At 47.3% G+C, this 18741-nt stretch overlaps 1 protein-coding gene across 3 annotated transcripts in view; it reads left to right on the top strand.

Moving 5' to 3' along the window:
* MAPKBP1 (mitogen-activated protein kinase binding protein 1) overlaps positions 1–18741 on the top strand; it is a 953926-nt gene that overhangs the window by 675298 nt on the left and 259887 nt on the right. For all 3 annotated transcript variants that reach the window (XM_085627077.1, XM_085627078.1, XM_085627079.1), the window contains exons 14-15: positions 11580–11705; positions 12070–12140. In XM_085627077.1, coding sequence (XP_085483203.1) covers positions 11580–11705; positions 12070–12140 — 197 coding nt within the window. The remainder of the gene's footprint in view (positions 1–11579; positions 11706–12069; positions 12141–18741) is intronic.

Raw genomic sequence — 18741 nt, forward strand, 5'->3', positions numbered from 1 at the left:
CTATGCAACGGGCGAAGCCGGGGTGCAGCAGCAATCTGCAGCTCAGCTATCACCAAGTGCAACCACCCCCGCCCTCTCCAGCATTGCTCCCTGTACCGCTACCCTCATCCCTCCCCAGAGAGCGCTTCACCCTCGCCCTCCCGGCTCTTATGCACCACCATGGCCCTGCAGCTGTCCGCACCTTTATGCCACCCTGCTAAACGGCCCCCCTCCCCCGTCCCACCGATTCCCCCAGCCCCCCTCCCACCCTCACCTCACGTGGCTCTGTGTGGGGGTGGCTCTGTGTGGGGGTGGCTCTGTGTGGGGGTGGCTCTGTGTGGGGGTGGCTCTGTGTGGGGGTGGCTCTGTGTGGGGGTGGCTCTGTGTGGGGGTGGCTCTGTGTGTGTGTGTGGGGGTGGCTCTGTGTGGGTGGCTCTGTGTGTGTGGGTGGCTTATTTTGTAGGTGGCTCTATGCGTGGTGGGTCTGTCTGTGTGTGGGTAACTGTGTGTGTGTAGGTGGCTCTGTGGGTGGCTCTATGGGTGGCTCTATTTGTTTTAAAAACAAAAACATAAAAATAATGTCATGAGCAATGCCAATAGCTTTAACTTTAACAATGCCGAGACCATTGCATTGTAAATGCTTGTTCATAGGTGTTACTAGAGGGGCATTACCTCATTGAGCACTGATGACTTGGAGCCCGGCAGACCCTGAGGGCAGACACTAAAGTCAGTCATTGTTTATAACTGGAGAAGACTTTCTCAGGAAGGCCAACCAGCTCCGGCCTCTGGCGACTTGGGGTCGAGGAGGGGTGTGTGAGGGGTCATGGGGGACTCTGCAGCGGTTAGCCAGAGCTGGGAAGGAATTGGGGACAGATACCCCTAGAATGTGACAGCAGACAAGTAAACCTAGGTCCCGTGTCAACCCCCCCCCCCCCTCACCCCGCCCCCCCCCCGCTGCTTACTCTTAAACCAGCACAGTCTTCAGCTTTACACATACCCCACACTACTACCCCTTCCACCCAGCCTCCCTTTCAGACCTCATTAAATTCATTCAGGGTTATTTCGTGTTCTCTTGGGATATCCAACGTAGTCTCGCTCTATAATTGATGTGTTTATATAGTATCCATCCAGGAATGTCTAGGCGCTTCACCAAGTTTGCAGAAAGACATGTGGCAGCAGACATGGTGCGTAGTACAACCATCCGAGGACAATGAAAGGCTGAACCCATCACGCAGGATTCCTATCCGTAGTTCAGCGGTTACACGCAGTTCGCTGCTGCGTGAGCTTTATCCCTCTGAGCTATCTCAGGGGCAGGTTAACTCAAGACAGGGACAGTTTATCAGGGTCACAGGCGAGTTTGACATCCCAGAACACATCAACTCTGCTCTCCCGAGGCGTAACGTTGCCTGAGACATCCCAGCCCAGGCTTGGTGTTCAGGGGGCCCCCATAACACGGGTGCCCGCTGTAACGCAGGCGTGCTGCAGTTTGAGGCAGCCCGAGCTGGTCTAGTGCTTATGGGTCTCGAGTACATGTATAACCCAGGGTGCTGCCGTCTGAGACAGCATAGAGATGACCTAGTGCTTGGGGGGTCTCCAGTACACATGTACCCTTCTCTTCTGAGGGGTGCTGGTGAGTGAGACAGCCCAGCCCCGGCCCGGTGCTTAGGGTGAGCCCAGCACACATGTGCCTCACTCTTCCAAGGGGATGCTGGGCTGGCCCGGTGCGCTGCGTGCTTGCCCCTAATCCCCCATTGTGCACTGCTTAAACCAAGCGCCCTTCAGTGAAAGCACGTGTTCGAACAATCGGAGGTGCCTGTTCAGTTTTCTTGCCTGTACTCCTTGCTCTGCCTGCCCCAGACCCTGTTCCCATGCACCCCCACCCAATAGAAGGAGTCCTTTAATAAGAAATGTGTAGGTTTTATCGCACCAGTGGGGCTTTAATCCGACTATACGAGCCAGTCTCTAATCAGCTCAGTGGGGCAGTTAAAAGATGGGGTTCTGTGCCCCTCAAATGTAGTGTTTTCAGCAGAACCGTGAGGTCGGTACAGTGAACCTCCGCTGGGGAGGTCCGTGGGCGCGGTGCTAGGACCAAAGCAGGGCACACGCGACCCGTTATCCTTCGAGGTAGAGAGCTAGAAGTCTGTCCACATGGGTAATATCACACACCGTGACATTTCACAAAGGGCAGATGCAGTCCAGGAACTGCAAGTGCTTTAAATGTAGAGCGCCTACCTTTTGGTAGCACGGAACCCACAATCCGCATAGTCGCAAAGCGCCTGGAGGTCAGCAGCGAGCGCTGCTCGAGAAATCTAAACCGCCAATCCCCGGCTTACTCATTCCCTCATGTATTAACTCTTTCAGTCACAGTTAATCGTTCACCCAATCTCTGAAAGGGTCACTCAATTCACAGAATCCCATTCAGCCGCGCACGCACCACTTATTCAGCCATCCAACCTTTTCACTTACACACACACACACACAGTCACCCCAGACCATTAACACACACCTTCACTCACTCACATTCACTCACATAGCGTCAGTCGCATGTTGTCGCAGCCAGTTATACTCCCCTGCGCTTCTTCATTTATTGTTACCGACTCATATTAAAATATATTTAAGTGACGTGACTTGATTTTGTAGTTTATAGCTTGTTCATATGTTTTGATTGCATCTTATTGTAAGGCCCCCGGAAGCCGCACTCACGGCGCTAACTGTGATGTGTGTGCTACAGTCACTGGGTCTGAAGCTGCCCTTAGGCACTCTGTGCCACACTGAAACAAACTAATACACATATACATGCGCGTGCACACAGGCAGCATACATAATTTATATACGCTCACGATACATACATGAACTCATAAATACATTATATATTTATATAGCCTCTAACACACGTCATACATAGGTAGAACCTGAAACGTATCATACGCACATATACACTCGCACACAATTACCTACAGACACGTCCCATATATACACACTCAGAAATTGGCGCGCGCACACACGCGCAGTAAAAACATAGACGGACCGGGACAGTCGTATATCTGTCCCAGTCCGTGTATGTTTTTACTCTGTGCTATGTGTATAGCACAGTGGTTCGCACCGTTGGGCACAGAGTTCCACTCTAGGGACAAACTGACACAGAGGTTCTGCTAAAATGTTAGATTTAGTTTTCGATCTGGAAACTGGGCCACCTGCGCCCCAAAAGCCCCCGTCTCTCTTGGGAGACCCAGACCGGCACTGGGCGCTACAAGTGTGTAGGTTTTACTTGTTTTCTATCTTTTCACATAGAGGTGCTGGCGTTTGAGCTTTGTTTTTAGGTTGAGCCTAGGCCCAGACAAAACTGTGGCATTGCCAATAGGTCTCGCTTTTGGGACCTTATAAGTATTTAGTTATGCAGCACAATATCCTTGGTGCAACAACAAACTTTTGCATGGGTAAACACGTATAAGGTTCCAATGGCGAGACTTATTGGCTATGCCAATGCTTGTTCTTTTGGCTGCTGGTTCAGCCCTTCAGCTTGTAGTGTGTGTTTTTTGCTGTTACGTGCAGTGGTATAAGTCCTCAGGTTGGGCCCTTTGTGTCCTTTTTGGCTGGTTAGTAAGCCGTCTGTGGTGTTTTCCACTGGTGTTTTCGGTTCTTGGCCTCTGATGCGGGTTTCCCTAAGAGGTGTTTGGCTGATTGGTAAGCTGTCTGTGGTGTTCCCACTGGTCTTTTATGTTCTTGGCCTCTGCTGCAGGTTTTCCTAAGAGGTATTTCCCTGGTTTTGTTCAGGGACGATTCATACCCTAGGTGGGGTATTTGTTGGCTATTGTATAGCCATGTTTTAAGCTGGGCGGGCGTGGATATCTTTTCAGGTTCCTCGCGTTTCCTGGCGTCTCCGTATACCGCTTGGTGCGGTCTCTATCTCCTTGATGTTTCTATTCTCTTCGCCTCTGGGTCATCGGGTCGACCCTTGTCATACTGATTACAGGGTCGTGTCTTGGTGTTTCCACCTCGTTCTCCGCCGTTCCGGCTGGAGCCTGTCTGTCTTTGTCTTGCACTCGCCTTGTTCTGAGCCACTGCTTCTTAGTATTTGCCAGCTGTTGCTGCGTGTGCATGGTAGTTTTGGTCCCCCTCGGTGGAACTCGCCGTATCAGTGTGTGCTCCTGTCCCTTGTGTGTTGGAACTTTGCGCGTCTGTGTCTTCTTTCTCACATCTGCGCTTCTCGGCTGTGGAACCGCTCTGGCTTTGTTCCCTACTTCGGGATTGACACCCATTCAGCTGTGCCCTTCACTGTGTGTGTTTTTTCTCCTGGGGGCAGGCTCTGCCTCCGTTCTGCCTCTTCTCCTTGGAATTGCGGGTGGTTCTTTTCTTCCTTTGGTACTAGCTTGGTGCTGTCTGCCCCTCTGGTTTTTCTGGCGGACGCTCTTTGATCCTCGGGTCGGCTTGTGATATCCTGGCCTTCCTTCTCTTTGTTCTTGCTCACTTCTGCTTGGTGGGGTTGGACCGTCCTTCCTGTACCCATGCCACATCCCCTGTTGGGGCCCTGTGTCTTCCAAGCTGGTAAGGTTCTCTCGCAGCCCCTCCTCCCCTCTGGGTATGGCTAGGGTATCTATTTCATATTAAGGAATCTGCGGCTAGTAGTCTCTATCAGATGTACAAGTTACTTACCTTCGGTAACGATGTATCTGGTAGAGACTATTCTAACTGCAGATGCCTTCACGACCCGCCCTTCCTCCCCGTTCTGCGAGGACCCTTCAGCTGGTCTTCTGCAATCGCCTCCCTCCGGATGGCATTTGTCTCCCATGGGTGCCCTTTCTCTTCCTCCCTGGCAGAATGCTTAGTTCTGTTTCTTTTTCCACTCCTTCTTTTGTGGTCATTGGAAGGTAGGTTCAGGTGTACTTCTGCGTCCCTTCACCCTGGTTCTTCCAGTGTGGGGCCTACTCATACTCTTCTCTCTCTCTTTCTCATTGCTTGGGGTTTGTTGCCTCCTCTGCAATCCTCTGGTTGGGGTTTCTTGGCTGTGCCTCTGCCCTTAGCTTCTTACAGGGGATGCGACACTCCTTGGTAGTGTTGTCTTGGGGTGCTTTGTCGTTACTCATCTGTTCCAGACTTGTTGCCTTTCACTGTTATAGATTGTAGTTGCTGCCCTTATGTCGTCTGCCACGTCATTTTTGTCATGTTTTTCTGCCTCCGGGAGGTTGCCTTCGCTTTGCAGGGTTGCTTCTCACAGTGGTGCTCTGCTCTTTCCTTTCCATGATTTTCAGTAACTCGGTGCTTGGCGCTGTCCCTAATGATGCTGTTCTTCACCATTCGCTTCTTTCCTTTTTGTTTCACTGCTTTTTCGTACACTAGTCCCATACTCAGTTTTGTTAGTGATGGCTCCGCGTAGTGGCGCGGAAAAGTTCTCTGAAGAAAACTGACATCAGCGCACCGGGGTGGGACTTGTGTGACCTCGCTGATGTCATGTCCGCGGACGGCGTCAGGGCGGGGTAGCGTGGTACCGCCCCCCGGCGCGCAGAGGTGCTGTGGCAAAGATTTTCCGGATCCAGTCTCACGCCTGGGGATAATTCTACGTTAAGGAATCTGCGGCTAGAATCGTCTCTTCCATATACATAGTTACCGAAGTTAAGTAACCTGTACAATAGAGAGTACTGTATTTTGTATTGGTATGGTGCATTTGCTCATTGTAAGGTTGAGTATCTTCATGATGGGTTAGTGTATTGCACTATACCTGGTATTGTCTTAGATTTAGGCTTTTCTTAGGGACATATATGTATTTTAGTAGCCTAATATTGAATCGATGAAACAGTACATCTCACTACAACAGTTATATGTATTTTTGTGAATGTGTTTTCCTACCAGAATCCGGAATCCGAAACCCTCACAAGCCGTTTGAAGGAGAGAGAATACCCGACCGGACTTCTGAAACGGGTGAAAAAATGTGCCTGGTACTGCCCCCGTGACCAGCTTTTGGAGGTTAAGGAGAAACCCAGGGAGTCAGACAATATAGTTTGCGTGACAACATTCAATACCAAGAGCAATGACCCATTTCAGAAGTCCGGTCAGGTATCGTCTCTCCTTCAAACGGCTTGTGAGGGTTTCTGATTCCTTGAAGGCCGTCCTCCTGGTACAGTTTCTTCTCAGCCTGAGGTATTGCCCATATTGCAAGTTGTCCCTCAGGCTTCAAGGATGATGTGACTCATACATCAGCAAGGTGTTTCTTTCCATTGGTTTTCGGTAGAGATCACAGTACAGTACAAAACTGTACAGTAAACCTTCCTCTAGGATGGTTTACTGTACTGTGATCTCTACCGAAAAGTATGATCAGATGTGTGTTACAAACATACATTACTATTGCTCACGCATGATACTGAGCAACTCTTATATAAGTTATGGTTTCTTTGAATTTTTTTAATACATGTCCCTCTCTCACACTAAATGGTTTAAGTTCTGAACATGGTTTTTATTAAATAAACCCACACATGATGCGAGACTTCATCGCACATTGAACGATTTGATATGTCACCATGGATTGAAGATCTAAATATCCACTGCAGGCACACAAATTGCCAGTTTGTTCACAAAATGTATAATGACTGAGTACCATTAAGAGGCAAAAGATGGAATATGAAATAATTATGCATGACCACTGCACCCACATCAAAATAACCGGCAATATCGATACGAGTGAAGGTTTTTTACGGTCCGCAATTACTGCTTTTGACCAAACCAACCTAAATAGTTTTATGTACGATGCTGGCCGTACACCAGCCTTGGCGCTTGACCAAAGGTTGCCCAGCAACCAGAACTGCCCCTATGCGCATGACGCAAACCCACGTGACACTTTGGAGGTTACCTAGCAACCAGCATCCGTCGCGGCTGTCTTGCTAATGTGCGACATACACGCGCACGTCCAACACGCCCTGACTGCCATATTGGCAGACTCACAAGGGAGTTAGCTGTCGATGCGAACAGACGAGCCAGGACTAACGCCTGAGCTTGCTTCCAAACAACCGTAGCCTCCACTGATTTATTCAAGAAGGTGAGCGTACCATGAGGGTATTGGGACAATGCAAATATGCCTGTTTTAACGCAAATTAGTTAGAAGAGGCTAATCCCTACTTCCCCACAGAGCCTTGCATGACGCTAAGAAACCATGAAGTGTGATCGCCCCCACTGCTCAAGACTGGGTGAGTCATCACAATATGCATCCGGGCAGACTTAAGATAGCGACTCCCTTTAGGGGACAGATTCTAATTTCCCTAGTAATTTCCCTTTATCCACGTCTAGAAATCCTTACAAATGAGGCCAAACACTGTGGAGGAAACTTATGCTCCCATAAGGGCACATGCTTCACCAGAAACGAGGGGTCATAAATGTTACTACGCCCTGCAAGCCCAACTGGGCATCCTTAGGTGAGTCATTCATCACCATGTGTGCCCTGATTAGCTTGAGCATACAATAATTGGAACACACCTGACCCATGCATCTTACTACTTACAGGCTGTCACTTCCCTGTCCTGATGAAGACCCGCACTGACTAGATAGTAGTGCAGATCCTCGGTTGAAACGTCGACAATATCCCCTGGACCAGTCGAAAGACTCTGCTAAAAGACTTATTTATTCAGTTCGCAGATTTACTTAAATATCTATTTTTCTGGCTTTCCAATTCCTTGAATCTTTTTAGCCACTCTGTACATATTACGCACTATCACTGTATCACTGAGCACCACATGTCACCTTGTCACTTATTATATTTCACTGTGTGCCTTGACAGCTTTTCAAATGTAATTTGGGTATTTATAAATGACGCGATTTATAAAATTCTTAATTACCCCGTATGGTCTTTGTGTGTGTTGCTTATGACTGTTTCCTATGAGTAAACCAATGATTGGTTCAATTGCATAAGAAATAATTTTCACCCGACAGAACCAACTGTTACTTTTGTATACGATTGCCCAGGTTCTGAGTGATATCGGGTTACCCTATTGTTACTAAACTTCCATCATTTTATAAAGAGCTGCTCTTCCTAGAAGCGTAAAGGGGGAGAGTTCTCCAATGCTGTACATCGGTCCTAAGGCGTTGTAGGGGGGGCATCAAATTCCGTTGGTAAAAAAATCCCTGCATCTTTCGTGATATATATTCCGAGGTACTTAAAGCCTTCAGTAACTATTTTAACCCCACAACCCGAGGGGAGGAGTGGGGAATGACCACTTAGGACATATACCAATGATTTGTCCCAATTAATGGTATAGCCAAAGTATTTTTGAAATCGGGTAAAGATGTGGAGTACCCTATTGATCGAGAATCGGGGCTTAGCCAAGTAAAACAAGATATCATCGGCATAGAGGGGCACCTTGTCCATGCACTCCAGTGACCAATTCAATCCCCTATTCAAGGGATCTCCTCTGAGCCATATCGCCAAAGGCTCAAGGGCTGATGCAAACAACAAAGGAGATAATGGGCAACCTTGTCTTGTGCCCCGCTCCAGCTCAAAAATTACTGACCTACCTCCATTTACCATATTTCTGGCCAAGGGCTTCGAATATAGGATGCACACCCAGGACAAAAAACATTCTCCAAAACCATATCTCTGAAGCGTAGCAAAGAGAAACGGCCATTTATTCATGTCGAAAGCCATTTTGGCATCCAAGGACATAATAACCGAATCTTCTTGTATGGTGGAAGCTTGCCCTAAAACCCTGAACAAATGGCACAAATTGAGTGCAGGATTTTTGGTCGGAATAAAGCCCGACTGATCCGAGTGGATCAATTTGTGGAGGAGAGGTGAGATACAAAGAGCTAGTACTTTAGCCAAGATTTTAACCTCGGGGTCTATGAGAGATAGGCGTATAGGAAGAGCATTGATCGAAAGGCTTTCCTTGTTTATGGATGACCACTATATTGGCCAGCCGTTGTGTTGCCGGAAGAACACCTTCTCGTACACACGCACCAAATACAGGACAATAATCCGAGCTGTGGTTTTATAAAGGTGCATCTCACTTTCAACACATTCTTCACAGTTTAGCAGAACTGTGCAACCTTAGTCCTTCCACCCCTCTTCAACGCCCCCCCCCCCCCAAAAAGAAAGTCACAATTTACTTTTAGGTTGTTTGATTACAAAATAAAATCACCAGTCTAGGTTTCTTGTGGGTATTAACATGCAATAAATGAGCATTCTGGTAGCATTGTAGATTACCATAAATGGTTCCATTTTGCAAACATCTGTAATGCTGTTCTTCACTGACCCACTGTCATGAGTTGAAGCTGAGCTTCCTGTTCACTGTATTTCTCAGAGCGCTCACCATGACAGTAGTCTTTTCGTTAATGAGACGCACGTTCCATTTGGAACATCCTGTGAGTGTTGCTACATAACCTGTTTTGGTAGCAGACGGAGATCTTTCCTGAACCATAATGCAGCACTGTAAACAGGCAGCCAAAGATTTTCTGCTGCAGGAGGTTGAGCCTACTTGGCCTGTGGACACAATTAGCTTGCAGACGTTATTTCCTGGTGTTTGGTTCTAAGAATGCCACACCACTCAAACCACTTCAATAATTAAGTATTAACATAAACTTGGCAGTACAGATTATTGATCCTTTGCGAATACGTTTCTATTGAGTAGTGTTCAGACTCCAGAGTTACATTAACATTACATTCCCAATGCCGGTTTGCTGTGTTAAATTGAAAGCATTCATATTTGAATTAATAAATTAATTTTAATTCAAACCATTCTTGGCTAAAGATCAATACTTCCCACTGCTATTCCAATGATTGAAGATGTACTTGCATATGGCTTCCACTTATATGTAGATTTACCCTATGCCTTGGAAGTGAATGAGTCTGTTAATGTCCCCTACGGAGGGCTTTCTTCAGAGCCTGAATTAAGGTCTACATTTCATTCGTCCACTTTCATGGACTCCAAAAAGAGGTGCCCGATGACCAGACAAAGCCAGATAAACTACGTACAAAGCCTTCAGTGTAGTAGAACTAAGCACCAACTAAATGGCATGATCATGTTTTTGAAAGGTAGGAAATGCAAGTCGAGAGGGCACTTTAGAGTCTTTGGCCTCCATCCTATTTTGTGAATGTTCGGAAAACAGAAGGCACATTAAAAGCCAGTTTGGTTTACAAATTGTGAAGTGTGGGCGTAGGAAAATGTTGGATCACCGTCCTTCTAGTTGCTAGGATTCCCCAGCTGGTTTATTAGGCACCCTGGGCCGCTGCAGAGCACCAGCCCTTCTGAGGGGCTCATTTATCATTTTAGCTAACCCTGGGCGTAGTTTGCGTAGTAGCGCTACGCGAAGTGCACTTCGCACTACGCGAGATACGCGTAGCACTACGCGAACTGCGTAGTACGCTGTTCGCGATGATTGCACATTGCCGGATGCTTGTCCGTACTGTGCAATCATTGCAAACGGCATCTTGCGCAGTGCAAGCGGTCGTTTTCTGCCGCTCGAGTAGATTTTTACTCGAGCGGCAGCTTTCTCAACGCAGACTGGTAGTTTCTCGTCGCAAGCATACGCGACCACTCGCAATGAGAAACCTGACCTACCCGCGTTGAGAATCTCGCCGGGAGGTTTATTTTCCATGCTCGTGATCGGCAACTTGATGTTGCTGATCACCAAAGAGCAAAAAGTCTCGCCGGGATGTCATTTTGCACGCTCGCGGTCGCCAACTTGATGTTGAGGACCGCAAGTGATCAAAAAATGCCCGCTACGCGATTTTGCACTGTGCTATGTGCAATTCGCGTAGCGCGAAGTAGCACAAAATACATAAACTTGGCGAGCCATAGCGTAGTTGTCCGCCCTGGGTTAATTTTAGCACAAGTGGAAAGAAAAATCCAGAGAGAAAATGCACGAGTGCGCTGCACTTTTTCATATATACATGAAAATATAGAAGGCTGTTGTGGCAGTTTCTTTTTTATTTTGATCATTACTTTTAAAGCAGCAGCCTAAAATTAAGGGTAGAAGAAATTTCTTACAGAAATCGAAACTGGAATTTCACCAGGATATTTTTTCTGCCCGCAGAGCAGAATTGAATCTAGTCCACTGCATGGTGGGCTTTTTGAAGCACTCGGGGGGGGATCAGGCAATGTATTTACCTTAATGCTAAATGCATTAGGGTTAATATACTGCCCTGCCCCTCACAGTGCACATCAAAGCAGCTTCACCTGCTGGGAATGTTTTCTTGAAGAGCACTTTTAGGAACCTGCCATTGCAATTAACTTAGTTTACTTATGAAGTACATTTTTATGGTCGGCCCCGGACAGTGCATGGCCACACAAGTGTTCCTCATCCCTCAGAATGATGAATTCTTATTTACCAAGGCATTACTCTTATAGTCCTCTTTTTACTGTGTAGCAGGTGAATTAAAAAACTACGAAATTACCTGCTGTTTCCATCCACTAAGGCTTACATTAGGTATGCAGGAAGATATGTAGGTAAGCATTAAATTATGTTAGGCCTATTTTGAGTCCTAAAACCTGAATTCGATTTCGGGAACACCTTATTTTTACCATTCTCAAAACAATTTGACTGTTCACAAGCCGACAAAAGATTATTCAAAACTGATGAATTTACTGTGTGCTTTTCTTGTCAATTCCATTCTATGGCAGGGTTCAATCTTCTGGCCTCTGCGAGTAGGGACAGATTGATCCACGTTCTGGATGCAGCGAAGGATTACAGTCTACAGCAGACGTTGGACGAGCACTCATCCTCCATCACTGCTGTCAAATTTGCAGGTGATATCATCACTTCATTGAGCACCCTGTGGACTACTCAACAGTTTGTTTGGATACCCCTCTGCCCATATTGTATTGACCACTTAAATTATTTTTCTATGCCTCTGTATTACTACAATTCTCTGTCCCATCCCTTTTCTACTCCACTGTTGTCGATGCCGACTCGCTGTCTTTTGTGCACTCTGTTATGTTCTTCTCTCTCACTGCCATTATTCCGCTGCCTTCTCTGTTTCTTTTGCTCCTTGCTCTTCACTGTCACTATTAAATGTCGTACCTCTTTGTTTATCCTTTTGCCGCATCCGAAGAATATTCTTTAGAGGACAGTAATTGTGGATTGTGAAAGTGGTTTGTTTATCTCTTGCAGACAATGATGGAAAGGTGCGTTTGATCAGCTGTGGAGCAGATAAAAGCATCTATTTCCGAACAGCGCAAAAGGTAATTTTCATTTAGACAATGAGTTGTGCATGTTCATACTAATGTGCCAGCCCTGCAACAATTAATGGTTTGATTGACGTATCCAAGCCAGAAGAATAACTTCAATTACTCTAATATTGATGTATCTGTCATTGATTAACATGCTTGAATCATCAGTTCCACGGTACATTGTAAAGCAGTGGAAGTGGTTAACATAGCTTTTCAGTGGCAAAGATATTGACTTTAATAGCTTATCCACGTCATTTATAAAGAACCAAAGTTCAGCCAGACAGGTGATAGCACCTTCTAGAACACTCCCAACAGAGGCATCATCCATCAGAATTTTTACTGCATGTCATGTGAAAAGAGTCTCCCTGAGTTTTGTTTGTTCTGTATATTGTTCCAGATTTGGTTCAATCCAGATTACTTCAGCAATGTTTCAGTATGTCAGAACCCTTGAAAGTACTTTTAAGACCTTCTGGGACCTGTGGGAAAAAGAGGTTGCACTCGGAAGAGCAAAATAAGGAGTTTATCTACTGCCTTCACCCAGCCCACAAGGTAAAGGACTGTAAGAGTTGTAGAATTTTTCCTTCCAAAACTCTCAGATAGGGGAGGCTGTGACTGTTGCTTCAGAAACTAAAGGCTAAAACTGCTGTTTCTGAGGAAGAGGATAGTGAGACTTCTGTTGCCTCACAGAAAAAAATCAAGGGGCGAGACCATTCTAGGGATCACCAGAAAGGGCACAGAAAAACCATAAACGCACCATGGGTCTTAAAAAGGCACTTCACATGGAGGAAAAAGGGAAAGAGCTTCCTCAGAGGCAAGATCTGAGCCTACAATTCCATCTTTAGCTCTGGCATTAAAGCCTACGAAATACTTTTCAGAACCAGCCATTGTGAAGTACAAACTGACCATGAGAACCTCGCCGACTATGGTAACGTCGTCAAAATCATCGTCGATGGCAACGAGAGCAAAGACGTTAGCAACAACGACCACGTCATCTACTACTACCGTGTCGACGACGATCACCGCATCGACGATTACCCCCACGTTGATGACGACGGTCTCCCCAACAGCAACCATACCGACACTGCCAGACCACACCACCGCCGTCAAGACCTTCGGCGCAACTGGAGAAGATATGTTTGTCGTTTACGATGAGAGCAAAGAAGCCACCCATGTTCATTCCTACAGCATCATTGCTGCTACCGTCTATGAGGGACCAGCCAGCACAAGATATTCTGCGCATTGAGCATACCTCTCCTATCAAAGTGTCTCCCTTGCCACCAGGCCGCTTATTAGGTTTCTGAGTCTGATGAGTACAATAATGGACCCTTCTGGAACAGCTCATAGTTCATCAGAGCTGCATGTAAGGTACCAGGACTATGAGGATGAAGCTGGCTATCGGAAGCAGCAGTTCCATAATTTCGCTCCTCCCCCCAAAGCCTAAGACCATGATTCAGGTTCCTGTAGCCCTAGTACAGGATCTATAGGGCATGCTTTTTGGACTATTATAAACGTTTCCCTACACCGGCGGTGGCGCAGTCGTCACCAGTGCGTCTGCCACCTCCTGCACCTAGATCACCCGAGCCTATGCCATTACTGGCTACTCTGAGAATGACCCCAGTGTCACACATTGCCATGCCTCCTCAGGACGACCCATCCTCTGCGAATGAAAGAGAGGAGGTTGAAATTCAAGATTCCCAATCTATAGCTACTGAATGGGCCGATTACCTTCTCCCCACACCTTTTCTTCCAGCACCGCAACTGGTGGATTCTCCACCAGAGGACATCGCTGGATTCCATATGCTCATGCAGAGAGCAGCCAAGCGTTTTCAGCTCCTGATCACTATCAAACAGTCAGATTGTTTCCTATATGATTTTAAAGAACAATCTAGGAAACAGTCGGAGCAATCCTTATAGTGGACTATATCTGGGAGGCAGGGCTAAAGATCATGAAAACGCCAGCCATGATTACAGCGGCGCTACCAAGAATAGACAAAAAATATATAGCCCCTGAAGACTCCGTGGCTTGTCTGATTGGACCCTTAAAACCGGACTCTGTTATTGCGCAGGCTGCGCCGGTCTAAAAACCCATCCACGCCAATCTCAACACCACCTGACAAGTAGGGCAGACGTCTTTACAATATTGGTAAGCAGCTCTCAGTCATGTTGGGCATGACTGCCTTTGCAGCAAATGCTCTAGCAATTCTGGGCAGATACGATCGCCAAAAGTGGTTGGATATCGCCACAAATATGAATTTCTTGGCAGAAGCGAAGAAAATTCTGCATGAGGGGGAAAGATTGCCATTGGAAATCAGAGATTGCAATATGGACATAGCCTCAGTAGGTTTCTGACAGTTGGCAGGATCAGCAGTGCTTTGACGCCACGGGTGGCTCAAAGTTACAACGTTTCGGCCTGAGGTTCAAACAAAAATTTGGGATATGCCCTATAACTGCAATGCCTTGTTTTGAAAACACGTCAACTACGCCTTACAAGCGATCAAGGCTGATACTGACACCTCGCTAGTTCCTTATGCAACTAGCTGTTCCGGAAAACACCTTTTCGAGGGGCTCACAGAAGAAGTACCTATTCCTATCGAGGAGGATTCCAGAGCCCTTTCAGCAGCCCTTTCGGCCTACCTACCAGCAGCACCAGCCGTATTGAACACCACCTGCGACCGCTTACTCCAAGCTACCATCAAAGAAAAAGCAATTTGCAGCAGTCTGACACTGGCAGGGAGCAGTGACGATGCTGTAGTGCTGGATGCATGCTCCACAGTACATCATCCTGTTGGAGCAAGAAATTCAACTATTCCCATCAGTGGTGGAAGATCACTACCGACAAATGGGTCTTGGATCTCACCTCATGTGGCCATACCTTGGAGTTCCCCCAAATTCGGCCTACCACTCCACTAAAACAATCTTTCATCTCCATCTTCTCCGAAAGGAATCTGCCTGTTAGCCAAAGGTGCATAGAAGAGGTTCCACACTCTCAAAGTTTTGGGCTTCTATTTTGTTTTCCTGGTCATAGAGAAATCAGGAGAGTGGTGCTCCATTCTGTATCTCAGGAAACTGAACAAGTAATTGAACAACCAATCTTTTTGTATGGTCACCCTCCATGAAATCCTGCACCACCGCAATCGCAGAGTTTTCATGGCGAGCCTAGATCTGCAGGATGCCTATTTCCATATCCCTATCCATCCGAGGCATCGCAAATTTGTTAGATTCACGGTAGCCGGCACTCCTATTTGGTCTCAGATCCACTCCTCACATTTTTACGAAATAACTTGTCCCAGTGGCAGCCTACTTACGAAAACAAAGGCCATCATGTTTTCCCGCAACTCGACCACTGTCTAATAAAAGCGCTGTCTGCTCATCAAGCGTCAAACTAGAACATGTCTTCAGCAGTTTTAATCCTTGGGGCTCACAGTAAATTATCAGGAGTCTCTCCTTCAATGAGGATACTGGAAGCAACCCTAGACACATTACAAGACCAAGCATTCTTGTCTGCTGGCAAAGGAAATTCATGACGCTGGCTCGAACTCTCTCAAAAGGAAATCCCATTTCACTTTGCCTCCTCAAATCTCTTCTCGGCATGATGTCATCAGCCATTTTGTTAGGACCTTGTGCTCATCTAAGAATGAGACCTTTCCAGGAGAAACTGGATGCACAATAGATCCAAGTGGAAGGCTCATTCAACAATGTCATCCAGCTCACATCAACTATGATAAAAGCTGTTCCTTGGCGGATAAATTACGACAGTCTCTCATCGGGGTTAATGTTCCTATCTCCAGTTTCTGAATATGTCATTACAACAGACACTTCTGTATAAGGTTGGGGAGCCCACTTGCAGCATCTTCAAATAACTGGCAAATTGAGTCTGACAGTTCAAAATTCTTATCCATTTCGCGGACCTGAAAGCGATCTCCTTTGCCGTTCAAGCGTTCTTGCCGAGGATACAGAGATCATAGGTGTTGATACGAATGGACAACACAAACGGTATGCACTACCTCAACAAACCGGGAGGTACAAAATCTCCGGTCCTGTCACAGGAACACAGAACATATGTAAATGAGCATTAGCTCATCAAGTGACCATAAGAGCAGAAAATCTGCCCGGGTCAGCAACTGTTTGGTGGATACTTTAAGCAGAACAAGTTGGAGCGGTCATGAATGGGAACTAAATCAATCCATTCTGAACGCCATATTCCAACAATGGGGCAAGCAAAAACTGGATCTCTTCGCATCTCAAAAGAACAGGAAATGCCGGTTTTACGCAAGCTAGGATGGACTGTCAAGAACAGTCGTTGGGGAATGTTTGATATTCCCAGGCTTCTCATGAAAATGAAAAGGGAAGCATTCTGGCTAATAGTCACTGCTCCACGATGACCTAGACAACACCACTTCGCAATACCTCCAGAAATGTACCCGGTCCCCTCTGCTCTACCTCAAAGGGGAAAAAAAGTGCAAAGGAAGGATATCACAGCAGATCTATATATCTGTAAGATATATCTATCGTCAACCTGCTACTTCGATGAAACTCATTTCAGGGGACTCCTCAATGAAAACACCTAGTAGAATCTCAAAGGGGATAAGGCTGGTATTCTACAAGCATCAGAGCAAACCCGAAAAAATTGGTCACAAATTTCGGACCAGCAGCCACACTCTCCTAAGGGATCTTGGCACAGTCTCTCTCAAGAAGGTAGTAGAATGGAATCCAGTTCAAGCTCAGAAGCTATCTCTTCCCCCTACCTCCACGGTAGAATTGGGCCTTGCAGTAACCGCAAAACGTCCCTGCTTATACCCCCAACTGCAGAAAAAGGAAAACCGCCATACCCATTATTTTCATAAACAATCACCAAGAAGACTCAGGAGGAAAATAGGACGGATCCAAGTTGCCCAAGGTCCAGTAATGCTCAAATGGACACTGAGCTACTAGCAGCTTGAACGATCGAGCCCTTGAATTCCAATGATTTAAATCCACATGGATTAGTGATGGCAACTACCTCCACCTTAAATGCCCCGCTGCCTTCTCCAATCGAGGCGACCCTAAGTCAGATCTTAAATGAGCTTTGTGGGATGAAGATCTCACAAGAGAAAGTTCATCAGAAAACTAATCAACAGCTCGAATTAATTAACGAGAACATCCAACAACTTGCCTCCCGCATGACTCTGGTAGAGCTAAAAGTCTCTACTCTAGAAGATTCTTCCAGTAACCAAGGAGAGAAATCTAAAAAATGCAGCTCAAGCTGGAAGATCTTCAGTTGAAGATTGATGATGTCGAAAACCGAGCTCGGCTCTCTAATCTGAGATTTGTGGTAATACTGGAGGATTGTGAGGCAGGTTCATCTGCAATAAAACTGATTTCGGACTTGATCCATAAACCTGTACTGCCGGAAAAGACAGCTGTAGGCAGACCTCACCATTGTTCGGGCACATCGAGTACCAGCAGCCTGGCTTACGAATGCCAAATACCCCCGAACAATTTTGGTGATGTTCGGAATAAGAAACAGGTTCTGTCTCAGGCAATCTCTAAAAAATCTTTTTCCACATCAGAATTTTTCTTTTCGAATTTTTGCAGACATGTCGATCCTAGCAGCATGAAGGTGCTGAGAGTTTGTTGGATTGATTAATGAATTTAAACATTATGGGGCTCCAGCTGGAATTATGCACCAATCCAAATTAAGAGTGCTATTTAAAGGACGATCGCATGTATTTTTGTCAGTGGAACGGGCCAAAGACTTTTTGCGCACAATAAACGAGGGAGGGTGAGGGTAGTTCTACTGAATTAAAACTTCAGTTCAAGGGGTTCACAAGCCGGGCAAGGGAAAGGGCTAGAAGCTGAACGAAAAATAATGGGGGGAAAAAAACTAAAAAAACTCTACTTCCAATACTTCTGCCATCCCCGGAGTTGTCCCCAAAGGCTCAATTCTCTCACCTACATTCTTGTGCGTATGGGAGAGAAAGTGTGGGGATGGGAGGGAGAGGGTGTGGGGATGGGAGGGAGAGGGTGTGGGGATGAGAGGGAGAGGGTGTGGGGATGAGAGGGAGAGGGTGTGGGGAGGGAGGGAGAGGGTGTGGGGAGGGAGGGAGAGGGTGTGGGGAGGGAGGGAGAAGGTGTGGGGAGGGAGGAGGTGTGGGAGGGAGGGAGAGGGTGTGGGGAGGGAGGGAGGGAGAGGGTGTGGGGAGGGAGGGAGGAGAGGGTGTGGGGAGGGAGGGAGGGAGAGGGTGTGGGGAGGGAGGTGTGGGGAGGGAGGTGTGGGGTGTGGGGAGGGAGGGGGGGGGGTGTGGGGAGGGAGGGAGGGAGAGGGTGTGGGGAGGGAGGGAGGGAGAGGGTGTGGGGAGGGAGGGAGGGAGAGGGTGTGGGGAGGGAGGTGTGGGGAAGGAGGGAGGGGGTGTGGGGAGGGAGGGAGAGGGTGTGGGGAGGGAGGGAGGGAGAGGGGGAGGGAGGGAGAGGGGGAGGGTGTGGGGAGGGAGAGGGGGAGGGGGTGTGGGGAGGGAGGGAGAGGGGGAGGGTGTGGGGAGGGAGGGAGAGGGGGAGGGTGTGGGAGGGAGGGAGAGATGGAGGGAGGGGGAGGAGAGGGGGAGGGAGAGGGGAGGGGGAGGGAGAGGGAGAGTGT

This window comes from Triturus cristatus, chromosome 9 (genome assembly GCF_964204655.1).
Source record: "Triturus cristatus chromosome 9, aTriCri1.1, whole genome shotgun sequence".
In the NCBI taxonomy this organism is placed as follows: Eukaryota; Metazoa; Chordata; class Amphibia; order Caudata; family Salamandridae; genus Triturus; species Triturus cristatus.